Source organism: Euphorbia lathyris, chromosome 2 (genome assembly GCF_963576675.1).
Source record: "Euphorbia lathyris chromosome 2, ddEupLath1.1, whole genome shotgun sequence".
In the NCBI taxonomy this organism is placed as follows: domain Eukaryota; kingdom Viridiplantae; phylum Streptophyta; class Magnoliopsida; order Malpighiales; family Euphorbiaceae; genus Euphorbia; species Euphorbia lathyris.
This window is the reverse complement of record NC_088911.1, coordinates 90,923,483-90,946,835: the sequence shown is the minus strand read 5'-3', so window position 1 is coordinate 90,946,835 and position 23,353 is coordinate 90,923,483. Positions and strand designations below refer to the sequence as shown.

Sequence of the window (23,353 nt, the reverse complement as noted above, 5' to 3'; positions counted from 1 at the left end):
ATAAAATTGAGTGTCAATAAGATACAGATAGTTTATGGATTTGGGAGATTACGGCTCTGCAAAGCATGGTGACTAATTTTTACAAGTCGTTGTATACAGAAAATAATCAGTACAGACCTCAGCTCCAAATAACTTGTTGCTTCCTTTCAATCCCAGCTTCAGCCACGGGTCTGAGTTCAAGCCGTTTCTCTAGGGAAGCAGTTTGGATTGCTCTTTTTGACATGGGCTAGTTCAAAGCGCCGATTCCTGATGGCTTTTAAGCTATTTTTTACCATCACTTTTGGGATAATATCGGTACTCAGTTCACTGATTCTATTTTGTAGGCTCTTTCTTCTGGAGTGATTCTGCATTATTGGAATAAAACTTTTCTCATGGTTATCCTGAAGATTGATTCTCCGGAGTCCGTATCTCAGTTTAAACATATCAGCTTGTGTAATGTCTTATATAAGGTCGTTACGAAATTTGTGGTGTATTTTTTTGAAACCTTTCCTTCGTTCTATAGTGGGACCCTCCCAAAGTAGTTTTGTGCATGGCCGACAGATCTCGGATAACATAATTCTTCTGCAGGAAACAATTCATTCGCTTAAAAGAAAAAAGGCCATCGAGGGTCCATGGTTCTGGAATTGGACTTGGAAAAAGCCTATGATAGAATTTCATAGGCCTTCCTGCAAGATAATCTCTACCTCTTGGGTTTGGATGATAATCTTATTCGTTTGATCATGGCTTGTGTCTCGGGGCCCGGTATGAAAGTTCTTTAGAATGGGGAGCCCGTTAGTCAATTTTCGTCGACCAAGGGACTTCGCAGGGAGACCCCCTATCCCCATACTTATTTGTTTTGTGCTTGGAAAGATTGGGGCATATGATCACTGATGTTGTTGATTGCGAGAGTTGGAAGCCGGTTATTCTATCCCGGGGTGGGCCAAGCCTCTCACTTTTTTTTTGCAGATGACATTAATTTGTGATGATGGATGAAGCTTTCGTGGATCAGGCTTATTTAATTAGACAAATTTTTGGTGACTTTGCGGAAAGCTCAGGTCAGAAGGTTAGCTTAATTAAATCACAGGTCTTCTTCTCTACTAATGTGCATCTCAAAAACTCTTGATCTGGGTGTTTATTTGGACATGACAGTTGTGCACAAGTGGTCTTCAAAGGATAGTTATGGTTTTGTTATTGATCGGGTGAATGCTAAATTGGCGGGTTGGAAAGATAAATGTCTGAATTTTGCTAGTCGACTAACTTTAGTTAAATCAATTATGTCCACCATGCCAAATTTCACTATGTAAACTGTTTTGTGACCCCGTAGTATCTACAACCATCTGGACAAGATGAGTAGGGGTTCCTTTTAGGTTCGGCTGAGAGGAATCATAAAATTCACCTAGTTAAATAGTCTACTGTTTGTAAAAAGAAGAAGGATATCGGTCTCAGTATACGAAGAATGGAATTCTTCAATCTTACCATGCTCGCCTGGCTTAGCTGGTCCATCTTGACTAATCAGAATTCGCTTTAGGTTCGGGTAATGATCTCAAAGTATGGGGGCAGGAACTCAGGCTTGCAAGTGTTTAAGCGATGAGCTACTGATTTGAGTACTTGCTGAGGCATTGTTGCAGGAGGTCGGGTCTTGGCTAAAGGGGCTTCTAGGCTAGTTTATGATGGAGACGACACGATGCTTTGGAAGGACCGTTGGTGCTGAGACTCCCATTTGGAGGATGATGCTTTGACTGTAATCAACCATGTAGATGTGGGGGGCGTTGTTGCTGATTATTGGAATAACGCCACTGCTTCTTGGCATTAGGACGTGCTGACACCATTTCTCGCTCCAGAAGTTGGTCGTGTTCCTGGTTAGCCCGTCTTGTCGAGTGGCAGACCAATGGTTCTGGTCTGGATCAGCATCGGGGACCTCTTCAGTCACTTCTGGTTATGATAGTCTTCTCCAAAACTCGACTTCTCTGCTAATTATTGGGACAAATTATAGAAATTAATAATTCCAGAAAAAATCAAGGGGCTAATCTGGATTATTTTGAATGGCGGCTTATTATGCAACTCTAACCGAGTTAGACGCCACCTTGGTGACTCTCTAGAATGTGGCTCATGTGGGGACGACGAAACTGAATTACATTTGCTCTAGGATTGTCCTACGTCTCTGTTTTTCTGGAATCATTGCATGCCTTGGCAGGTTCGGCAGTTTTTCTTTAATACCCCGCTCTTGGAATGGCTTCATCTGAACCTGGGAAGTATTGAGCGAATCAGACATCTTGAGTGGCCTATTGTCTTCTCCTACCAGCTTTGGTGGCTTTGGCGATGGTGCAATTTATGTGTGTTTAAGTGTCAGCTTCGTCCCCCCGACTGTGTTAATTTTTTCCTCCAGCTCTGCTCAGAATATTAGCAGGCCTGTCTCAAGAGTTCCGACAGGTCCCCCACGAGTCAGAGGTGTATTTGGGTTCAGTGGCTTGATCCTAACCCGGGCTGGATTAAAGTTAATACGGATGACGCCTGTAAAGGGAATCCGGGGTTCGCCTCTGCTGGAGGATTAATTCGGAATAACCATGGCATTTGGCTATGAGGCTTTGGTGTGAATATCGGGCACTGTACAATTACCTTAGCCGAAATTTGGGGCCTCTTCTTTGGTCTCCAACTAGCTTGGAATAGAGGTTTTAGACGAATTCAGGTAGAGCTGGATTCAAGGGTTGTGTTGCAGCTTTTGACTAGTCACAGTGATCTACACCACTCGTACGACTGGTTGCTTCTTCGTTGTAGAGAGTTATGAGACAAGGACTGATCAATTGAGTTTGTTCACACGTATAGGGAAGGTAACCGAGCCGCTGACTGGTTGGCGAACTTCGCAGGTTCTTGTGCTACGGGTCATCATGAGTTTGATGTACCTCCTGCATACCTCTAGGATATCCTGTCATCGGACAAAAGAGGATATTTTCACAGTAGATTGGTTCATTCTTAGGAATTGTGTTCCCTAACTTTTGTTTTTGTTTTTTTGTTTTTTTTTTGTTGGCTTGTCTTTCCTTTCCTGGGCCTTGAGCCTTCTCCTCTTACTAAAAAAAACTTATATTTGGCAATCTTTAATTGAGAATAAGTATATTATTAGATTTCTTTAAAAAAAAAAAGTATATTAGTAGATTAATTTTTCTTTTTTCTACTTCACTCATAAGCGGTCATTGTATCAAGTAGATGTGTCAATATGAGTCATGACCCAATGATCCATTTAACCTATAAAATAAATAGGTTAGATCGACTCATTTATAAGTTGAGTCATAAACGAGTCGACCCATTTAACCCATATAATAAATGGGTTGGATTGTGAATTAGTTGGGTTGACTCATTAACTCATTTAATAATTAGTAAGCGCACAAAAAAAAAACTAGAAAAACAATGAAAAACGTGAAAAATGGAATATCATAAAAATGTGAAAAAAAACGTAAAAAATGAAAAATATGAAAAACAGGAAATATGTTTATATATGAAAAATATGAGTGTATGTCAAAAGTGAAATAATACCGCATGACTATTAATTGGATTTGACAGATATGTCTCTCTTCCAAAATGATAATATGTACAACCTAATCTCAATTTGAATTAATAATATAAAATTCTTGCTTTTATTTATATAAAACTTTTTGGTTGACTTTTCTCTCTTTTTATCCTCCTCCTCCTCTACTTTTTTTTCTTGGAATTCTAGATTTTAAGAATTCCATAATATTTTGGAATTCCAAAAAATACTAGAACTCCATAATTCTAGAACTCCACTTGAATTATAAAATCTTTTTCCGGCCTAGAATTGAACCTTTAAAATAAAGTTTTTGTAAGAACTTGAGTCTAAATAGGTGGAAGAAGGCACGGGGTGACAACGCAATCCAACCGCCAGGAATCATTCCTTGTACCATTGGTTACGTCTTTGTTCACATTTTCACGTTTTCCTTTTTAATGTTTTTTTTTTTTCTGTTTTCATGCTTTTATGTTTTTAAATTTTTAATTATATTTAATTAATTGCATTAAATGAATCTAACTCATTTAAATGGATTAAGTAATGTCCAACCCATTTGCATCAACCTATTTTGACAACTCCACTATCAAACCATGTAAATATGTGTATAATTTATTTTATTATTCTATTTCATTTTGTTATCATTTTATACATCCAAATTCACTACAAAAATTGTCCTTCATAGATATAAATTCAAATTAATTAAACTTGTAAAATTTGCAACAAATTAATACTTTTATTTTGTAATGAGTTCAATCTCCAAAATGGGCCATAAAAATAAAAGCATATATTCCCCTAAAGGAAATACTCATAACAAATTTCCATTAAAAAAAATGAGAATAATAAAATCCAAAATACTGGGGAAATTATGTATGTAACCATAGAGAAGATAACAAGTGGATAAAATGAGATACTTAATATCCTTTGGTGCTTCCTCATTGGTTGATATTAACCTCAAAGATCCCCACCACCACTTTCTTCTCCACCACCCATTTTCTCCTTATAAACTTCAACAACACAATTCCAGGTCTACATATTACCCAATATTTCAATACTCCACTTGAAGGCAATGGCATCAACACTTATGGCAGCAACTGCTAATTCTAGCTCTGTGCTAAGACCTACTCCATTTTTTGGTCAAAGAGGATCAACTGCTAACTCTCTTAGAGATGTTGTATCCATGGGAAATTCCAAATACATTATGGTATTTTTGTTATTGCTCTTTATTTCTGGTTCTGTGTTTGATTTTGGGTTATGATGATAAATTTTGATGTTTTGTATATATAGGGGAATGAATTGTGGTATGGACCAGACAGAGTTAAATATTTAGGACCATTTTCAGCACAGACTCCTTCATATCTTAATGGAGAATTTCCAGGTGATTATGGATGGGATACTGCTGGTTTATCTGCTGATCCTGAGGCCTTTGCCAAGAACAGAGCCCTTGAGGTACTACTACAAATCTTTTTGCTTTAAAATTAACTTTGGGTATGAATTTAGTCTAGAATTTTGGGAAATTTCTCTATTTCAGATTGATTAATATTTAATGTGGGAAGATTTGATTCAGGTAATCCACGGGAGATGGGCAATGTTAGGAGCACTAGGGTGCATAACCCCAGAAGTATTGGAGAAATGGGTAAAAGTGGACTTTAAAGAACCAGTATGGTTCAAAGCAGGAGCTCAAATCTTCTCAGAAGGTGGACTGGACTATTTAGGCAACCCTAACCTAGTCCATGCCCAAAGCATTCTAGCTGTGCTTGGTTTCCAAGTGATCCTTATGGGACTTGTTGAAGGATTTCGCATCAATGGTCTTGAAGGAGTAGGAGATGGCAATGACCTTTACCCAGGTGGGCAGTACTTTGACCCACTTGGCTTAGCTGATGATCCAGTCACTTTTGCTGAGCTCAAGGTTAAGGAGATTAAAAATGGTAGACTAGCTATGTTCTCAATGTTTGGTTTCTTTGTTCAAGCTATTGTAACTGGAAAAGGTCCTCTTGAGAACCTTTTGGACCATCTTGATAACCCTGTTGCAAATAATGCTTGGGTTTATGCTACTAAGTTTGTACCTGGTTCATAAATTGTTTGTTCAGATCCAATGTAAATTTCTATCTAATGACAAATCCCTTGGTATAATCATATTCTGTTTCTGTTTATAGCTTGAAAGTCATTGAAACCAGTTCAAATTATAGTTTGAGTATGAAGAGAATGGAAGAAGTAGACACAGGTTCAAATCCGGCGTCAGCACACTGTTTCAAAGGGATTGTTGGTGGTTTATTTCTTTTCTTCGTCGGATTTATGTTTCCGGTAGTCTCGCCGTCAACATTGCAGTAGGGCAAGTCCCTTCCAATTAATTTATTAATTGTGTTTTCCATGATGAAACAACAAACACCAGGGCAATATGAACAATTTCCATTCCATATTTTCATGCTTGGTATTACCAAGTTAGTCACAGATGTATGACATCAGAATATATACAAATAACCTAATCTACAAATCTTTCTGACAGATCCTCTTTAACTATACATGATCATCATCACTCAACAATTTGGTTGGATCATACATACGTTTCTCCAACTACAACATAGACACAATTTTCTATTTCCAATTTTCTCTCCCCTTGTTCTCCTCAAATGGTATATGATGATCAAAACTAGGAACTTTTCACCCCTCTAGTCCCAATTTTCACCCACCATTTTCTCCCTCTTCTATCAGTTTCTCCATTGCCAAGTTTGCTAATCCTTACCTTTGTATCTCGTAATTTTACCTTGTACTCTTTCTTCCATGACTCGAACCTCGATCTCAGTTTTCTTAATTCTTCATCAGGACTCTTATCTGAACCTGACTGTGTTGCTTTAACCTCTACTAATGCTGACACATCATCATCAAAATTTCTTCTTTGTTGCTCAAACTCCTTGGCAAGAATGCCGACTGCACAAACAGGCCCATTGGCTTCTCTCCCTAGAGCAATAGAAATTTTGTTGGGAGTGCTTTCTCCAGGAGTTTGGAGTCCCATGGACAAGTTATCCTCAGAATCAGGATAGACAGGTGATGCCATAGATTCAAGTTTTCCAGTTTGAACAGCAGTGTTGTCAGTAGCTAGACTCTTTCTCGCTGCAGCAAGACTTACCTGAAAATTTAACTGCAGTTAAGATACATTTGGAATATATGGATTAAGCCACAAATTTCACCAAGCACACAGACAGAGAGAACATATATCTTTTTGACAGGCAAACAGCCATCACAATACTACATAACATCCACATATCTATTGGTCTGTCTGTCTATAAGAATTACACTTAATTTCCTTCAATTTTTGAGGGATGGGTAAAATCAAATTATGTTACTGAATTTGTGACAATTTCACCAGCTTGGGCAACACGGGCCAATACCTGAATTCAATCACCTAATATACCCACAGTTCTCAAACTATTTGATGAAGTGGAGCAAGCCTTGAACTATTTGGAGAAAGCTGATCCGGTGGCAAAGCTGCGATTTTGGAGTTAAAACGGGGTTGTTGGAATTTAGCGATTTTGGACCCTAATTTGATTGGACTCGGCCCATTGAATAAAACCCATTGGTCAACAGACCCATGGTGGACGTGTTTTTTAGCCATCTGAGGTCGTTTTGGGCCTCAAAACGGCAGTTTTGTGTTTTTGTCGCAATTTCAATTATTTCCGTGTTTTGTTACTTCTCCTATTAGGTTTCGAATTAGGTTTTATTTGTTAGCCTATATAAAGGCTCGACGCCCCCCTTATGTAAGGGGTTTTATTAATAAAATTTCAGAGTTTATTCTCTTTTCCAATTTTCGTTAGTCGTGCGCGATTCAACGATCGTTGACGGTTTTAAACATTGTTCGTGCGCGAACAGTTGTTTAGGACGAAAGTCCGTTTATTCCGCTGCATCACTATTGTTGTCCTGTTTTCTAAAAATAAAAGAGAAAGGTACATGTGTATTTGAATAAGAAACCTTACTTGCAATGACTCCATCTGCATTTGCCATGTTTCTTCCATTGCTTTCATCTTTGCCTCATAGTCTGACCATCTTCTCTCATACTGTTGCAATTGCTCCCGCAGTGCAGTATTTTCCTCTTCTTTTTGCCACAGAGTTGTTTCTGCCGCAGTAATTTTCTTTTGAAGCTCTGTCAAAACTGAAGCCTGAGCCTCGACCTGCTCTTGTGGCATTACCTGGTGAGCAAGGGGACCAAAATTTTAGGGGGCTTAGGATACATAGAAAAATTAATAAATTATAGCCTAGTTTCCATGTCGTTCCTTAATTATTTATGTCTAACAATGCTACTTGCTTCTTTTTCACAAACAAAAAAAAAATCCCTTCACTTTTAGTTGTTTTCTACATCTCATGCAGACCCAATGGTGGGAATGCATGTTTTAAATTATAATAGGTTGTATCCAATGCTTCATGACTGTCACAATAAAGTTGATGAGACAACGTATGGACATGCACAATCAAAATTTTCATCTCAAGTTCACTCCAGAACCAAAATTTTGTCTAAAATCTTTCAAATCATATTTTCTCAACATATTTAGGAAAGACGTAGAAAATCTCAATACATAAGAATTCAATATAACACCAAGATATGTCTCTAGAAGACTTAGAACATAAACCTCCTTGTTTTCTGAACCAGCTAATCAAGCCAGTACCCAGTTAAAATACAAACATGTGCCTAATTATAAACATTCAGTTATTACTAAATCATAAGGCTAGGTCAACAGTTTCACTTTCATCATGAATCAAAACTGAAAAAGGCTCTATCTAATAGTATTTGAAACACAAATATAGCTGCTGAAAGTGTCCAGTATTAGAAACCACCTTGCACATGCAAAACATATTCTATGATTTGATTTTGTTAATAAAAAGAAAAAATAGCTCTTCCTGCGATTTTATAGTACTGATTTTGAGCATATGTTGACAGAAAACCTGAGGTGCACCTTTTCCAGAGAAGGACAAAAAAGGTGCATCTGTGTCTAAGTTGCCACCCTTGATTTGTTTTGTTTTACATATTTGATGTTTTTCAATCTCAACTGTTGACATTGTGGAAGATTATTTTATGGTAATGTTATGATTTTCAATAAAATAAGGGAAGGCGTTTTCAATTGAAAATAGGCAAAACACATTATTAGGTTCAACAACAGAGGAGACCCGCTATATATATAAAGAAACATTTGCAAGGAACTAGACAGAAGAGCCAAAAATGTGCAGGAGTTCTCTAGATTGTGAATGTGCAAGCTGTAGTGAAAAGAAAGGCTAGTTTCAACATGAACAAGAATAAAAGTTATATTTACCAACAGCAACAAAGAAAGTACCTTCACTTCCGAATTCTTCTTTCCTAGCTTTCTTTTAGGATTTGCATTGGCATGAGTTGATTGTTTCAGTTTAAGTTTCTCAATGAATTGCTTCCGAGCCAACCACCCACGGATTACTGCAGAGAAAAAGTTAAAAAATACTGCATATAATATAGAGAGTCAACTATGGCCAACAGATAAGACTTTTACCAGACTGCAAATATATAGTTGCGACCATCTGCCTTTCAGCACGGAAAGCACCAAGTTTGTCAATCATTGTTCTCCTAGCATTTTCACCACGGACAACTGCATTTGAAAAAAAAAATTAACAGATTGTCAAGTTCATTAGGACCCAGATGTCATCATAAGAAAATCCATCTACTTGAAGTAGTTGGTACAATATTAAAGCAACTGGACGCTGAAAACATGATGCAAATAATACTACTACAGTAAAAGATTCCACCCAAGTTAAGTAAATTTAAAATCAAAGTGCATACATGATTGTAATGTGGTTGCGCTTTTTCTGAGTTCATTGAAATCACGACAAACTCGAGAACCACGGAAGGATTTTTGGATCGAAAGTATGCCTTGCAGAGCGTTCTTTCTCCGCTGCTCCATTTTAGCAATCTGTGATCCAGCAGTGCACGATAGTTATATAAATTAATTATAATTTGTAGTTCAGGTCAATCAAAAGTTGATGTTTAGAACTTGCTAAGGTACATATCCATAAATTTGTTTTTTAGTTTTCTATTTTAAGTTACACAGTATGTTTCAGTAAAATTTACATATACTAGAGATAATAACACATTTTTTCTCTAATCTTTTTCCAAAAACACAATGCCCACACTTTTTATCACTAAAATTGTAGCCAATTTCTTTTATTGACAGTTGCAACTTGTAAAAGGATGCTTACTTAATTGACTTCTATACACCAAAATAAAGTTTAACTTCAACTTCCAGACATTCAAAAGTAACCAAACACACCCACATATCAACAAAATGTCCAACAAAAATCACCTATGAGCTACACAATATAGAAATCAGAAAAAATTTATATTGTGAAGAACTACAGTAGCATACCTGGCCAGTACGAAGAAATACTTTGGTATAACCAACTTGATACATTTCAGGAAGTACATTAAATTGTTGCAGAATAGCTACTGATATGCTCAATGGATCTTGGGATACATTTTTCTCCGCAAGTAGAAAACCATACCTAAATTGTGTGCAGGATTATCATAAGCATTCATTATACAGAAGCAGTAAAGGAAAAGAAAAACATAGAGAAATTGAGTATATTCCCCTGTACCTTTGCGCAAAGTCTTGATGAGTAATTCGAGTAGGATATCCAGACCTTGAGATCCTAACAACCTCCAAAACTCCACAACATCGGAGTTGCTGTAGGACCAGATCATCCTCATACATACCAGCAATCTGCTTTGTATTTGGTTTTATGCAGCGAATGAAATGAGGTGTAGTGATCTCCAGCTGGTGCATTAGATTGAAAAGTTGGCCCTACAAGAGTAAAAAACGAACCTTAAGGTTTTGAAAACTGATTTAAGAAAAAGAGTGGTCCACTTTCCAAACTTTATTATTTTGCAAAATAGGTAAAAAAAATTATATGTGCAAAGCAATAAAAGAAATGTTTTCGCAATTTTCAAATCGCAGAAAATTTTGCACTCTCCATACTTCCAAAGCTGGTATCATTTTTGAACCACAATAAAATCACCTAAGTCTCTTGATAATTTAATGAAATTGCCTAGTCCAGAAATCAGTTTTGAAGGGTGTGTCACTAAATTTATGTCTAGATAAGAGTGCCACAGCATGTTTATCTACCTTGAACTTAGTAGCAACACTCTGCTTCGAGGAATCCAATCCACCAGATTTAACTAATGGACTTGCTGGTTTCTTGGATTCATTAGGTATTCTGGCCGAGAACAACTGTGCCAGCTGGCAACTGCATGATGATAGTAGTTGGAAGAAATCAGGGCGCAGTGGATCTCTATTCTTTTCCAGAAAGCCACTTGTATCATACACAACCTGATCAAACTTGGAAACTCAATAAATTCTTGAATATATTATTCACTGTAAAAGTTCATAACCCTGCAAGAACTAGGCTGTGCCGAGACAGGATTGTTATAACTAATGTAATTATGCCAAACAAGCCAATAATTTTAAGTGTTAACAGTAGTAATTTTGCTACACTAGCCCCACGATACAAAAAGCAATATTAATGCATCACAATATACTAAGCTTGAGACCAATTGTCTACACATTCTTAAAGAAAGACTCGATGTTAAGAACAAAAAGGTTGCCGATGTCTTGTCAAGGATTTACATTTTAAGCGTCAGTTCCTGTCACTATTATACACAAATTTACCACAGTTCTGAGCTTCACCAATGTAGCTACAATGCATAAACTACAGGATTAATATCACTGTTAAATGTTCATATGCCATTCTCATGACCAAATTAAGTCCCACAATAAGCAGAACATTATCAGAATGCTCTATTTGGTTGATGATCTTTTTTTCTGACTGAGTTTAAGTATAAGAACTTAAGAATATAACAGAGAAGCTGAACTTCATTGATGAAAGAGTGATAAACTCACCTGGCCAGCATAATGATGAATGGAAAAAGCCCTCCCTCTTTCAGCTTTAAAGCTAGAAAAACTATTCAGGTGCTGCCTAAGCTTGTTGGCAAAGGTCATATCAGTGGCACTGGGAAAATTTGATTCCTCGTCTAACAAAGACAGTAACCCTACAGGTTTCTGCACAAAGTGATGTAAGAGAGGTGTGACCACTTTAAGCATAATATTTTGAACATTCTTGTTCCATACACCAAGAAAAATCTAACGAAATGAGAATCCTTATATTAACATCTAATATCAAAAATCTGTATACTCAGTATGAGGTAGGGTGGAATGGCAAGACAATCATTGGCTCATAAGATATCACTTGGTACACAACCAGCAATTAATCTATGGTACACAAAAATCAATGCTTCATATGTCTAATGCACATAAAGGTGAATCCGAAAAAAATACCTTCTCAAAGAGGTCCAAGCATTCTTGGTTGTCAGAAAATTCAACTTTAGTCCAATCAATTCCATCATCTTCATACTCCTGAAATTCATGAGATATTGCAGAAACAGAAATAGCAAGGAAATTTAAGCAGTGGGCAAAAGAGAAATACATTTGAAGAGGATGAAACTTTCTGAGAAAAAATGAATATGCCAAGCTCAAAAAGTTAAGGAAAAAGAGGCTAGTTAAATCCAATAGTTATGCCTAAAAAGTCTTATAACTAGGACTCTAGCTGTTCTTCCATTATAAACTTAAAATTTATTTTCTAACAGTTATCATACAATAACCATTTCAAGAAGAGGTGGTTTCACAATTCACATTCATGGCTATAGAGCATTTCCTATTGCAAATCATAGTTGTTAAATCGAGATTCGACTCGTGACTTGAAATCTCATTTTGTGAATCGGGACTCGTGAATCGAACCGAAAAGTAAGATTCGGATCAAATTCAAACTATTATAAAAAATAAAATATTAACCATGTTCAACTTTAAATATTAGTCTAAAATGCAATTTTAATATCCAAATAAAAATATCAAGTTATCAACCAAGCACTTAAGTTAAAATTCAAATTTAATGCAACCCTAGTCAAAAGAAACCAGAGACAGAAAGTAGAAGATAATTGAAAGAATAGAGAAGAGTACAGTTGGAAATAACAAATAAATAGAAGAGAAGAGGGAAGTTTGGAATTTATAAAGTCAAGAGTCATTGTTTCTATTCCATAACTTCTTATTAAATACTGTTAGTTCTTCTGCACACGTTTTTTAGTTTTTAAAAATTGAAAACAGTTTTTTTTAATGGTGTCATGAATCGACCGAATCGGCCGAGTCACCACCGATTCGGCCCATTCATGAAGATTTCGAGTCGAGTCGACTCGTGACTCGTACGATTCTAACAACTATGTTGCAAATACATAGACATAAATGATGGTAACTTACAATAATGAATTCATTATGGCCTCTCTTAATTTCACATTTGAAGTTCAGGTCAATGACAAAGTATGCTTCAATATGTATTTAATGTTAGGGCACAAATCTGACTACAGAAACAAATATTGAGAATATGTACATATATAGTATCGCAATATATTTCGGCCTTGTTTGTTTGTTGAAAAATATTGGATAAGAGAATTTTTTGTTGGAAAATAAAATATTTGGAAAATGGGAAGAAGTGGTAAGTGGCTACTGTTTTCAAAAGGGTTAGAAGAAATGTGTTCCAAAAAGTTTAGGAAAATGTTTCTGTTTTTGAAAAGGGTAAAACATTTTCCTCACTTTCTTCGTATACTTTTCTGTTGACTAACCTAAAATTTTCCGTTGATTTATTTTGTTAAGCATACAAACACCGAAAAATCAGGAAAATATTTTCCTGCACGATTTTTATGGCAAACAAATGGGGCCTTCAAGTAACTTAGTTTTCCACTACTGTAGCAATAAAAATCTTCAAAGGTTGTGTCATTGCAGAAGGCATCCAGCAATCTAAATGCTGCTAAAGATCTAAGATGCTTACCTCCTGCTCAAGTTTGAATAGATGCCTGTTGAAATGTTGCTGGAGCCTCTCATTTGCATAATTTATGCAAAATTGTTCAAAACTATTATTCTGAAAATTAGAAAAGTGGATGAATCATCACCAAGGATACAACGCAGAGCACTTAATTTAATATATTATCAAACAGAACATAAAAATTAATACCTTAAATGATTCAAACCCATAGATATCGAGGATATTTATGGATCTCTCAGTATGAACTTTTCCAACTGCAAGTGACTTGTTGATTTGAGCAACAAGCCAATCAAACAAGCTTGCATAGATAAACTTTGCCAATGCATCTCTTGTATCAATTGCCTGAAAACAGGATAATCAGAGACCTCAAGCAATGTCTTGTTTGACAAGTAGTTTGGGCATGCATAGCAAGTGCGAGAAATAGAGGATATGTGTCTGTGAGTTAAGAATAAATACCTGCTGGAATGTAAATGTTTTAAGAATATAATCCTTTCCACATTTTATTTTATTGGTTGACAAAGCTTGCATCAAGTCCTCCATGTTACAACCCATCAGCCGGGCACAATTGGTTATAGCTGCATTAAGTCATTGGCAAATTAATAGTGTTTCAGATAGAGATCCATCATTCATATTATCATGTCATAACTATAACATCACCCACATTTCATATTCTATAATGCAAGTTTAATCACAATATTTAGATTATATTCTGTTCGTTCAGCTGATTGATTATCTCAGCAAATGTATGGATACATAAAATCATGTACAAACTACCACCCTAATTTAAGGTGCATTATTCTTAAAGCCTAATCAAATTGCCAATTGTCATTAGTTATTCAGACAAACTTTATCTATTACATTCTATGAGTAATAAAGGCATTCAAATGATAATAATAAAAATTTAGCAGCTTTTCTAGAAAGAAAATCAACTCCCACTAATGAAGCAAAACTGCAAACTGATACTATTGTTATAATATATCACTCATGACTAACTAGCATATTAGAGAACCATTTGGTTCACACTATTAAAGAGTGGGGAAATCAATATCAGAATGGGTAACAATTCCCTTGATTTTGGGCCATCAAACAGGAGTTTGGATTGAAATGATATTGCCCCAAATCGGGTTGCGCTGATCCCCCATTTCCTTGAGAATTAAGTAAAGCAAAATGAAAAGATATCAAAAGGTTTTTGAAAATTAAATAAAAAACTAAAAAATACTTAATGACAAAAAGCTCTATACAACCTCACAGAATGTATTTAAAAATTGAAAAATAAAATAAGGTTTTAGATAAATATTTTGGAATTTGCTAATTGTTAAAACTACATAATCATTCCAGTAAGAAGTTGGAACATGAAATCTAAATTTAAGCTAAAAATACAGAAATATTTATAAAAGTAAAAGGAAGAAATACTTTTAGCCACTAACATACTGATGTTCGGCAATTAAAAATCAAAACTAAATTTGGCTTTCATCAGTTCAACTAAATAATTATTTGAACAAATCCAGCTTTGAATAATGTTGATTACTTGGAAAGTACTGAAGGTGGCAAGCTTAAGGCACAGAAAATAAAAGAAGACCAAAGCAATCCATTCAAATAGACAACATCCATAGCATATATTTAGAATTTTTTTTTACCTTCATCAGCCACCACCTCTACATGATTTTCATTGTCGATTACTTGGAAGGATATGTTACCAAGCCATAGTACTGCAGCAAGCATTGCAAATGCTTGTTCTTGATCTGCTTTGGAAATTTGAACAATATCCAGGGCTTCCTGTTAAAATGGGAAAATGTGTATTACACTCCAGGGCCAAGGCCACAAAGTTATACGATGAGAAACAGGGTGTCATCTCATAAATACTCAAAGTAAATGTCAAAAGTTGTTACTGACCATAAGCTTGCGAAAATTCTTAGCATCATCAACACCATGGATTACCATGCAGTCGCTCTGGTTAAGATAGTTGTACTCACTAGCCATTTTAATATTTAATCTCTCTGCAAAGACCAAAAGTGGGGAAGAAGATCGACATTCAATTGTTTACATCTTTCAAGAAATGGTAGCTGTCACAAATCTTAAATGTGAAACAAATTCTTTTTGTTGTAATTCCATGTCTTCTTTAAAGCATGTCACACATGCCATTAATCAAGAATGGCACAAACACACACTCACAGAAGTTCTGTTTGTACAACTATCATACAGGGGCTAACCAATACGTCAACACTTTTCAATTCTCATTTGCTGACTAAACCCATGGAAAATGAAGCAGAAGCCTAATGAATCTTGCTTTGGATTCTAAAGCTTTGAAACTTCTATAGACTGATCTTTATGAAATATTACCTCTTAGAATTGAAGGAACACCAGCACAAAGTTGATAAAAGATATGGTAGGATCTTTCACCATTGGTAACCTGAACTACTCTTGACTGCTCAAAAGGAGAGAGACTAAGTTCAGCAATCAAAAGTTGAGGACAACTTAACCCATGAAAATATCATAAAGGAAGTAGTTTTACCTTTTCCAGCAGAACTGTGCACCATTATACCGATGCAGCATATGGATGTCCATAATTTTGGCAAATTGGTCAAGTCAGTACAAAGATACCAGAAATTTGAATATTATTGCACTAACTAAAAAATTTCACGTAACCAACGCTTACAAGTTTGAATTTTAGCACCACGTATCTTCCCTAATTTGCTGAAATGAATTTCAATCAGCTTCCCCTGCAACAATAGATACAAAATGAATTGGAATATGTTAATGTCATAAATCTTATGATCTAGGAATAACTTAGAAGTACACGAAAAGTACTTATAACTCACAAATCTACTGGAGTTGGCATTCCTGGATGTTTTTGCATTTCCAAATGCTTCAAGCACATAACTGCTCTGAAGAATCTCGTCCTCTATGCCATCAGAACCGCCACCAAGAGCAGCCAAGAACTGCATTGCATGTTTTGCTGTCTCTGTTTTCCCAGCACCGCTTTCGCCACTACAGGAAAATGTTTATTAAAAAAAGAAGAAGAGCATAGTATCTCAGGTATTCTCAGAGTACTTATTCACAATAAAATGAAAAAGAGGTTAGGAGTAAATGTATAGTACTATAGAAAGAGTAAAGACCCAGTGTAGTACAACACAAGGAAAAAGTATAAACATAAAAATGAATTTCTTAAATATTATAAGAGAACGAAAACCTACCTTATAATTATGGATTGATTTTTTTCATCTGTAGATCATAATTATCAAAAAAAAAAAAAAAAAAAAAAGAAGAACAGCATCAGAAACAATAACGGATTCACATGCAGAAGGAAATAAACGAAAGATTCATTCACCTCTCATCATCTCATCGTAAGCAGTGGCCGCAATGGCATACACATGTGGACTATCAATTAGCTTCTGATGGTATGCATTTATGATTTCATTTCCATATAGTGGGACATCACTGAAGGGATTGACAGCAACCAAAACTGGCCCTGCTTTACTCTGGCAATGAACAGAAGAACCGGTTAAACAGAAGCTGTGAGGAGACGTAAATCTTACTTAAAAGCAGGCTGTAAGAAACCGATTATTATCGCACTTACATAGATCATATTCTGAGAATATCTGTACTTGAGATTGTGAAGAACCGATGGCTCATTCAAATAACTAAGCCTTATAAGGTCATCCACACCCTCAAGTATATCTGGGTTTGCAGGTAAGAGATCTGCTGTAGACACCTTCATGAACTATAAAAAAGAAATAGCACTATTTTCAGGTACAACTTGCAAGCAAAAGCAATTGAAATATGTTTATATAGCATTAAGTGTTTTTAAAATGCAATGAAAGGTAAACATAAAAGGAGATAGGAACTTACGTTTCCACCCGAAAGTGAAACAACAGCTTGATCCCCTGAAGTTGATTGTATGTTTCCGAGCTCCCACTTTCCATTTGATAGGTGACACCAAATACATAGTTTCTAAAAGAAAATACCATCCTTATTATTATTATTGATATCAATATTATTAATTATTATCATTATTGTTATTATATAACTTTTACTAAATAAAACACATTCATGTATGTCAATAGAAAAAATTTGAAGGAATAAAAGAATCATACATCGCTAGGGAAAAAAAGGGAACCTACATTTACAAGTGACATTGTAAATAACAAAATCTAGGCCCCAAAATTATTTCAGCTACATTTTGACCTGCTTCAGAATTCATTGCACTTCAACAAGTATGTATTCCCCTCAGCCAAACAGAAAATCATTTTCTTAGCATGCATCTGTGACACACTACTTTACACATGCCTAGAAATCGTGGTTACAAATGCTCCACAATATTTGCATATTGTAAAGAAATTTCTTCAACTGTAAAGAAATTACCCAGTATAGAAAAAACCCTGATTTCACATTTCAACTCCTATCTGATAAACAGTGAAATACTACTCCGATTACTGCAAAAACGACAGATCCAGATACAATACAATAAACCTATTGGAGTAGGACATAGTGATTGGAATGGAAATGAAAGCTAACTTCCTAAAATCTAGAAGCTGCTCTCTTTTGGTGTAATTGGAATTAATGGAAATGCAATAATTGATTATTAACCTATAAAACCTATACTTCTTATCTCCAAACTGGGATTCAGGAGGATCTAATGTGAAGTTCTTTACTTGCTAGCACCTCCTACTATCTTTACTTGCTAGCACCTCTAAAACTACAACTACATTTAGACATTGAGCCCAGAAATGTTTGGAAACAGTAAAAACCAAGTGAGTGACAACCAGTAATCTATAATTACCTTCTTAATGAAATAGACAATGTTGTCATCCCAATCTGGCTCATCTACATTTGGTGCCGGTGAATCAACAACAGCCCCCTTCACCAGCTGGCTCTTTTCTTCCATATAAGGATTTGAATCCTTGCTATTTCGATCTTTTCTCAACTTCTTTCTTCCAAAACTAGTTTTGTTATTTAATTCCTTCTTCCTTTTAATATCTTCCTTGGCTTTATTAACTTCTAATGCTTTATTAACTTCTAACGCTTTATTAACTTCTAATTCGACTTGAATTTTGACCTTGTTCTCCAATTGGCCATTGGCACCAACTTTAAAGTCTGTGGGCAGTGAGTGTCGTGCAGAGGGAAGTCGCGCCCTTGAGGTTGGCCGAGATGGCAAAGCAGGAGGCAAGTCTCTGGACCTCTCTAAAGCTTCATCTTGCCGCCGAAGTGATTCCAGCATCTCCTCCAATGAGCTCTTTGTCACCGTTGCAGGTGACCCAGATAATATCATTTTGATGGCAACTTATTCTTTCAATCACAAAGCCTGAAACAACACAATTTAAACCAAAATATCTGAGAAAACCGTCAACCAAACAACACATTATAGAATAACGAAAAATAACAATACATAATTGGCTTTAAAACTTCAATCAACAGCTCAAGATTAAGGGATTTTTTAGCTCACATTATGGAGAGGGAAACTTAAAAACTTAGAGATGAAATAAACTGTAGAATCAATTAGCTGATAGAAGTTCAATTTTGATTTCTTAAAGCCAAAATTCAAGGGGAAAAAAGATGGGGGAAGAAAGAGAAAGAAAATCATTTTCAAATCAAACCAGTATAGAAAAAGCTTCAAAAACTGCAGTTTTATTGCAGGAACAACCTCACAAAAAAGAAAAAGCTTCTGATCCAAACTCAGAAAAAAGAAGGGCCACAATTCCACAAAAGAAATCTCATTTCATCTCTAGAGTCTGAATAGGGGTTTAATTAAATCAACATTAAGAAAAACAAACAACTAACCAAAAACCCTAATTAAATTCAAAAATTGATAACCAAAAACTACACTTACAATTCATAATCAAAAACCAAAGGAAATTCATGTCCCAAATACCCCCACCTTGATAGAAACACAGTTCACAACCCAAAACCAAAAAAAAAACAGAAAAAAAAATATAACAAAAAACAATAATTCGGATAAGAAGAACAGAAGAGATATCCGATGGCTAAAAATTCACAAAACTGCTTAACGGGCAGAAAAGAGAAGGAAAATGACGAAGAAAACAAAATGTTTCCGTTGTTTTTGTGAAAAAATAGAAAAACAAACTCCAATAGAAACTCCATTCGCTAAAAGAGTGTAACAAAATTGTTGGTTCAGTTTGTTAAGGAGACATAACAAACCTTTTTTTTTATTTTACCCAAAAAAAGAGGGACTGAGAGAAGGAAGTGTGGAAGCAGCAAATCTGAACAGCAGTCTCTAAGATTTCCTTCGGTGAACGAAATATTCTGCTTCTGCTTCTGCTTCTGCTTTTGTTGTTTGTGTGGTGTTGTTGATGGTGTTGCTTTAAAGGTTATTTTTGTTGCAGAGAAAAATTTAAATTTTCAGGTTAGGTGGTGAGTTTCAGGCTATTCGTTTCTTGTGAAAACGGTCTAGATCTGCCAAATTCACATTTTAAAATATAATTTAATATTTTTTTATATACATATATTAACGTTAAACCAGCAAATGCAAAATGACACAACAATGGCTAACATGATGATAATAAAATTAATTTAATAATAATAAAAATAAGAGTTATATAATCATTAATATCACTCTGCAAGCTGGGAAACTAAATTCGAAAGCTTAGTTCTAATTGGGAAAGTTGAGGTTAGGACAATAAAATTTTATTTTTTTTATTTTATTTTTCAAATTATTACAGCCTTCCTATTTTCTGAAATCTTTTAATACCTATATTTTACTATGTTGCCCTTCCATGGCTTGAACTCACCAACAATTTTATTATTTCTAAATCTAAAATTGAAATTTTGGTAAAAATAAAAGAGTTTTTTTACCTGAATAGTGTATTCATGAAAGTACCCACCTTCATTTATATTTCTAGCAATAAAATGTTCTTTTCTTTATTTTTCTGAAAAAATAAAAAGAAAATCTTAAAATTAAATTTCATTTCCATTTTAATGAAAATATCTACATGAAAGAGGTATTAATTAGTAGAGGAGTAGAGAATACGTTCATTTCTATAATAGATTAACAAATGTGTTGTTATTTACCTTAATCAATCATGTTTATTTCTATTACAGAGATCCCTATTTATAGTTAATTAATATAATAATGTTTGATATACACAACACAAAGTCGAGTCCTACTAGGAGACTGTTTCGGCCGAACATGTTGTTGCCATATAGGCCACAACTTCATTACGTTATCACTTCCTCTCTAGCTGAACAGGTTGGGCACGAACTATCATCTTGTCTTTTAAGAACTGAAACCTAGTCTTAGTCATTGGTTTAGTGAAGATGCCAGTTGGTCCTTTGTAGAAATGTATCGTACTACCAATGCTTTAGATCGTACTTTATCTTGAACAAAGTAGAAATCAATTTCAAAATGTTTACGCGAACCCAATTTCCTTGAGCAACAAATGAACCCAACTCAATTCTGAGGTAACCGAGGCTAATGCCCTGTATTCAGCCTTAGTGGAGGACCGAGAAACTGCATGTTGTTCCCGCGAAGACCATAACACCAAATTAGAGCCCAAGAAAATGGCATAGCCACTAGTGGATTTCCGATCATCCATATCCCCACCACAATCTGCATCGGAATAGCAGTGCAACTACATTGTGGGTCCTTTTCATAACATAAGACCATGATCAGTCATGCCTTTGAGATAACATAGGATGCATTTGACACCCCCCCCCCCATGTGTGTTAGATGGGCAATGCATGAACTAAGACACCCTGTTAACTACAAATGAAATCTTTGGACGAGTAAAAGTCAAGTATTTCAGGCTTCCAACTACAGTTCAGTTTGGATCATCAAAACGTTTTGTGGTGTCGTCTTGTATATGTTCTGAGGCAGTCAGCGGACTAGCGATGGCTTTGCACTCCGTCATCTTTGCTTTGGCTAAAATAGACTTTAGATACTTTGTTTGGTGAACGAATAGCCCTTTGCAGACCATGATGCCTCTAATCCCAAGAAACACTAAAGTGAACCCAGATTGTGAATTGCAAAATTGGTTTCCAGATGGGTTTGCAATTTTATCAACATGACCTCACCGTTGCCCGTGATAAGTAAATCATCAACATAAATCAAACAATAGAGGCATATGGTATATGAGATAAAGAAATACAAAGACATATTGGTTTTAGAGCCCTGAAACCCAAACTGTGGAAGCTTTAAAGTGAGTTTTGCATGCCACATACAGAGATATTGTTTCAGGCCATATAGTGACTTGTGCAATTTACACACCAGATGGGGCTTATTGGGATCATCAAGCCTAGGCGGTTGACCCATGTACACATCTTCTTTCAAAACTCTATGCAAAAACGCATTCGATACATCCATCTGAATGACCGACCAGTTGAGAGAAACGACTAGAAAGAGAATTATCTGAATAGTTATGGGTTTCGTCGTTGGGCTGAATGTCTCAGTGAAATCAATGTTCGGCCTCTGATGAAATTCTTTTGCCACTAAACAAACTTTATAACGCTCAATTGCTCCATCAGTTGTTGTTTGTTTTAAACAACCATCGATTATTATTCAAGTTAGCTCTACGAGGAAGCGGTACTAATTCCTATGTACCATTAGCAATCAACACATTGTATTCTTCTAACATTGCTTTCCACCAACATGCAGACTTGGATGCATATAGAAAGGTAGTAGGGTCGCCTGCCCTAGTAATATGCATTCTGAGTTTGTAAACATCATCCTTTGCTCGAGTAACCATTGGATGGGTATTCAATAGAGGATTCAATTATGTAGTGTCGTCGGATATATCATCTGCTTGTGTATCGATGGAGACAGGCGGATTGGAGTTGCTGTTAGTTGTAGTATTATAAGAATTAATAGTGGCCAGGCTACTAGGTGGAGCAGTAGACGCAGCGATGAAATCAGTAAAGGTGGATAGGGGTGTGATGTGTGATGCATGTTGGTCTACCAAGGAGTTTTATTGGGCAGTCGAGGCACAAATTTTGTGCGATGGTGATTGTGGTGGATCATTCAATATAGTCAAGTCGGGCGTACCCGAAAAGAGAAGAGGAAAAGTCACTTGTGAAGCAATCAGAACCGGATCAAAGTCATGGATATAATGAGCTTGTTTATTTAGACAGTCGAATGAAATAATTTGTTCATAAAAAATAACATGATGTGAGATGTAGAATTTGGAGTACACATGATCAACAATGGCTAATATGATGATAATTAATTAATTTAATAAAAAAAAAAATAAGAGTTCTATAATCATTAATCATTGTTGCAAGCTGGGAAATTAAATTCAAAACTCAGTTCTAATTTGGAAAGTTGAAGTTAGAACAATATATTTTTATTTTATGTTTCAAATTATTACAGTCTTACCACTCTTTGAAATATTTTAATACCTATATTTTACTATTTTGCCCTTTTATGGCTTGAACCCACCAACAATTTCATTATTTCTAAATCTATATTTAAAATTTTGCTAAAAGTAGTGCATTTATAAAAGTAGCCACCTTCATTTATATTTCTAGCAATAAAATATTTTTTCTTTTTTTCATGAAAAAATAAATTTGTTTTATTAAAATTAAATCTTATTTCCATTTTAATGAAAATAGTCGCATTAAAGATGTATTAATTAGTAACAGAGTAAAGAGTGCGTTCATCTCCGTAACAGATAACAAATGTGTTATTATTCCACTTTATTAATCGTGTTTACGAAGGTCCCTATTCATAGTTAATAAATGTAATCCTATTTGATAGACACAACACAAGGCTAAGTCCTACTAATAGGCTATTTTGATCGAACTTTGCTGTTATCGTGTAGGCCACAACTTCATTACGTTATCAATCCCCCTCAAACTAAACAAGTCGGACACGGACTGCCAACCTGTCTTTTAAGAACTGAAACCTACTCTGAACTATTGGTTTAGTGAAGATGTCAGTTGTTTGGTCCTCTATAGAAATGTATCGTACTACTAATGCTTTAGACCATACTTTATCTCAAACAAAGTATAAATCAATTTCAAAGTGTTTAC

At 35.4% G+C, this 23,353-nt stretch overlaps 2 protein-coding genes across 2 annotated transcripts; one reads left to right on the top strand and one right to left on the bottom strand.

The window, feature by feature from the left end:
• Positions 1-4,515: 4,515 nt before the first annotated feature.
• LOC136218932 (chlorophyll a-b binding protein 13, chloroplastic) lies at positions 4,516-5,629 on the top strand. The gene is made up of 3 exons (XM_066006112.1): positions 4,516-4,697; positions 4,781-4,942; positions 5,061-5,629. Exons 1-3 carry the CDS (start codon positions 4,563-4,565, stop codon positions 5,568-5,570), a joined length of 807 nt encoding a protein of 268 aa, XP_065862184.1. The 5' UTR covers positions 4,516-4,562; the 3' UTR covers positions 5,571-5,629.
• Positions 5,630-5,881: 252 nt separating this feature from the next.
• LOC136218931 (myosin-2-like) lies at positions 5,882-19,814 on the bottom strand. Its single transcript, XM_066006111.1, has 25 exons — positions 19,529-19,814; positions 18,153-18,674; positions 17,222-17,323; positions 16,950-17,093; positions 16,701-16,851; positions 16,567-16,594; positions 16,192-16,360; positions 16,029-16,092; positions 15,885-15,898; positions 15,713-15,797; positions 15,266-15,369; positions 15,010-15,148; positions 13,829-13,947; positions 13,562-13,714; positions 13,379-13,468; positions 11,839-11,916; positions 11,404-11,562; positions 10,630-10,833; positions 10,103-10,308; positions 9,874-10,009; positions 9,291-9,420; positions 9,004-9,099; positions 8,815-8,930; positions 7,465-7,677; positions 5,882-6,620 (listed from the first exon to the last, which is right to left on the bottom strand). Exons 2-25 carry the CDS (start codon positions 18,639-18,641, stop codon positions 6,144-6,146), a joined length of 3,666 nt encoding a protein of 1,221 aa, XP_065862183.1. The 5' UTR covers positions 18,642-18,674; positions 19,529-19,814; the 3' UTR covers positions 5,882-6,143.
• Between the last annotated feature and the right edge of the window lie 3,539 nt (positions 19,815-23,353).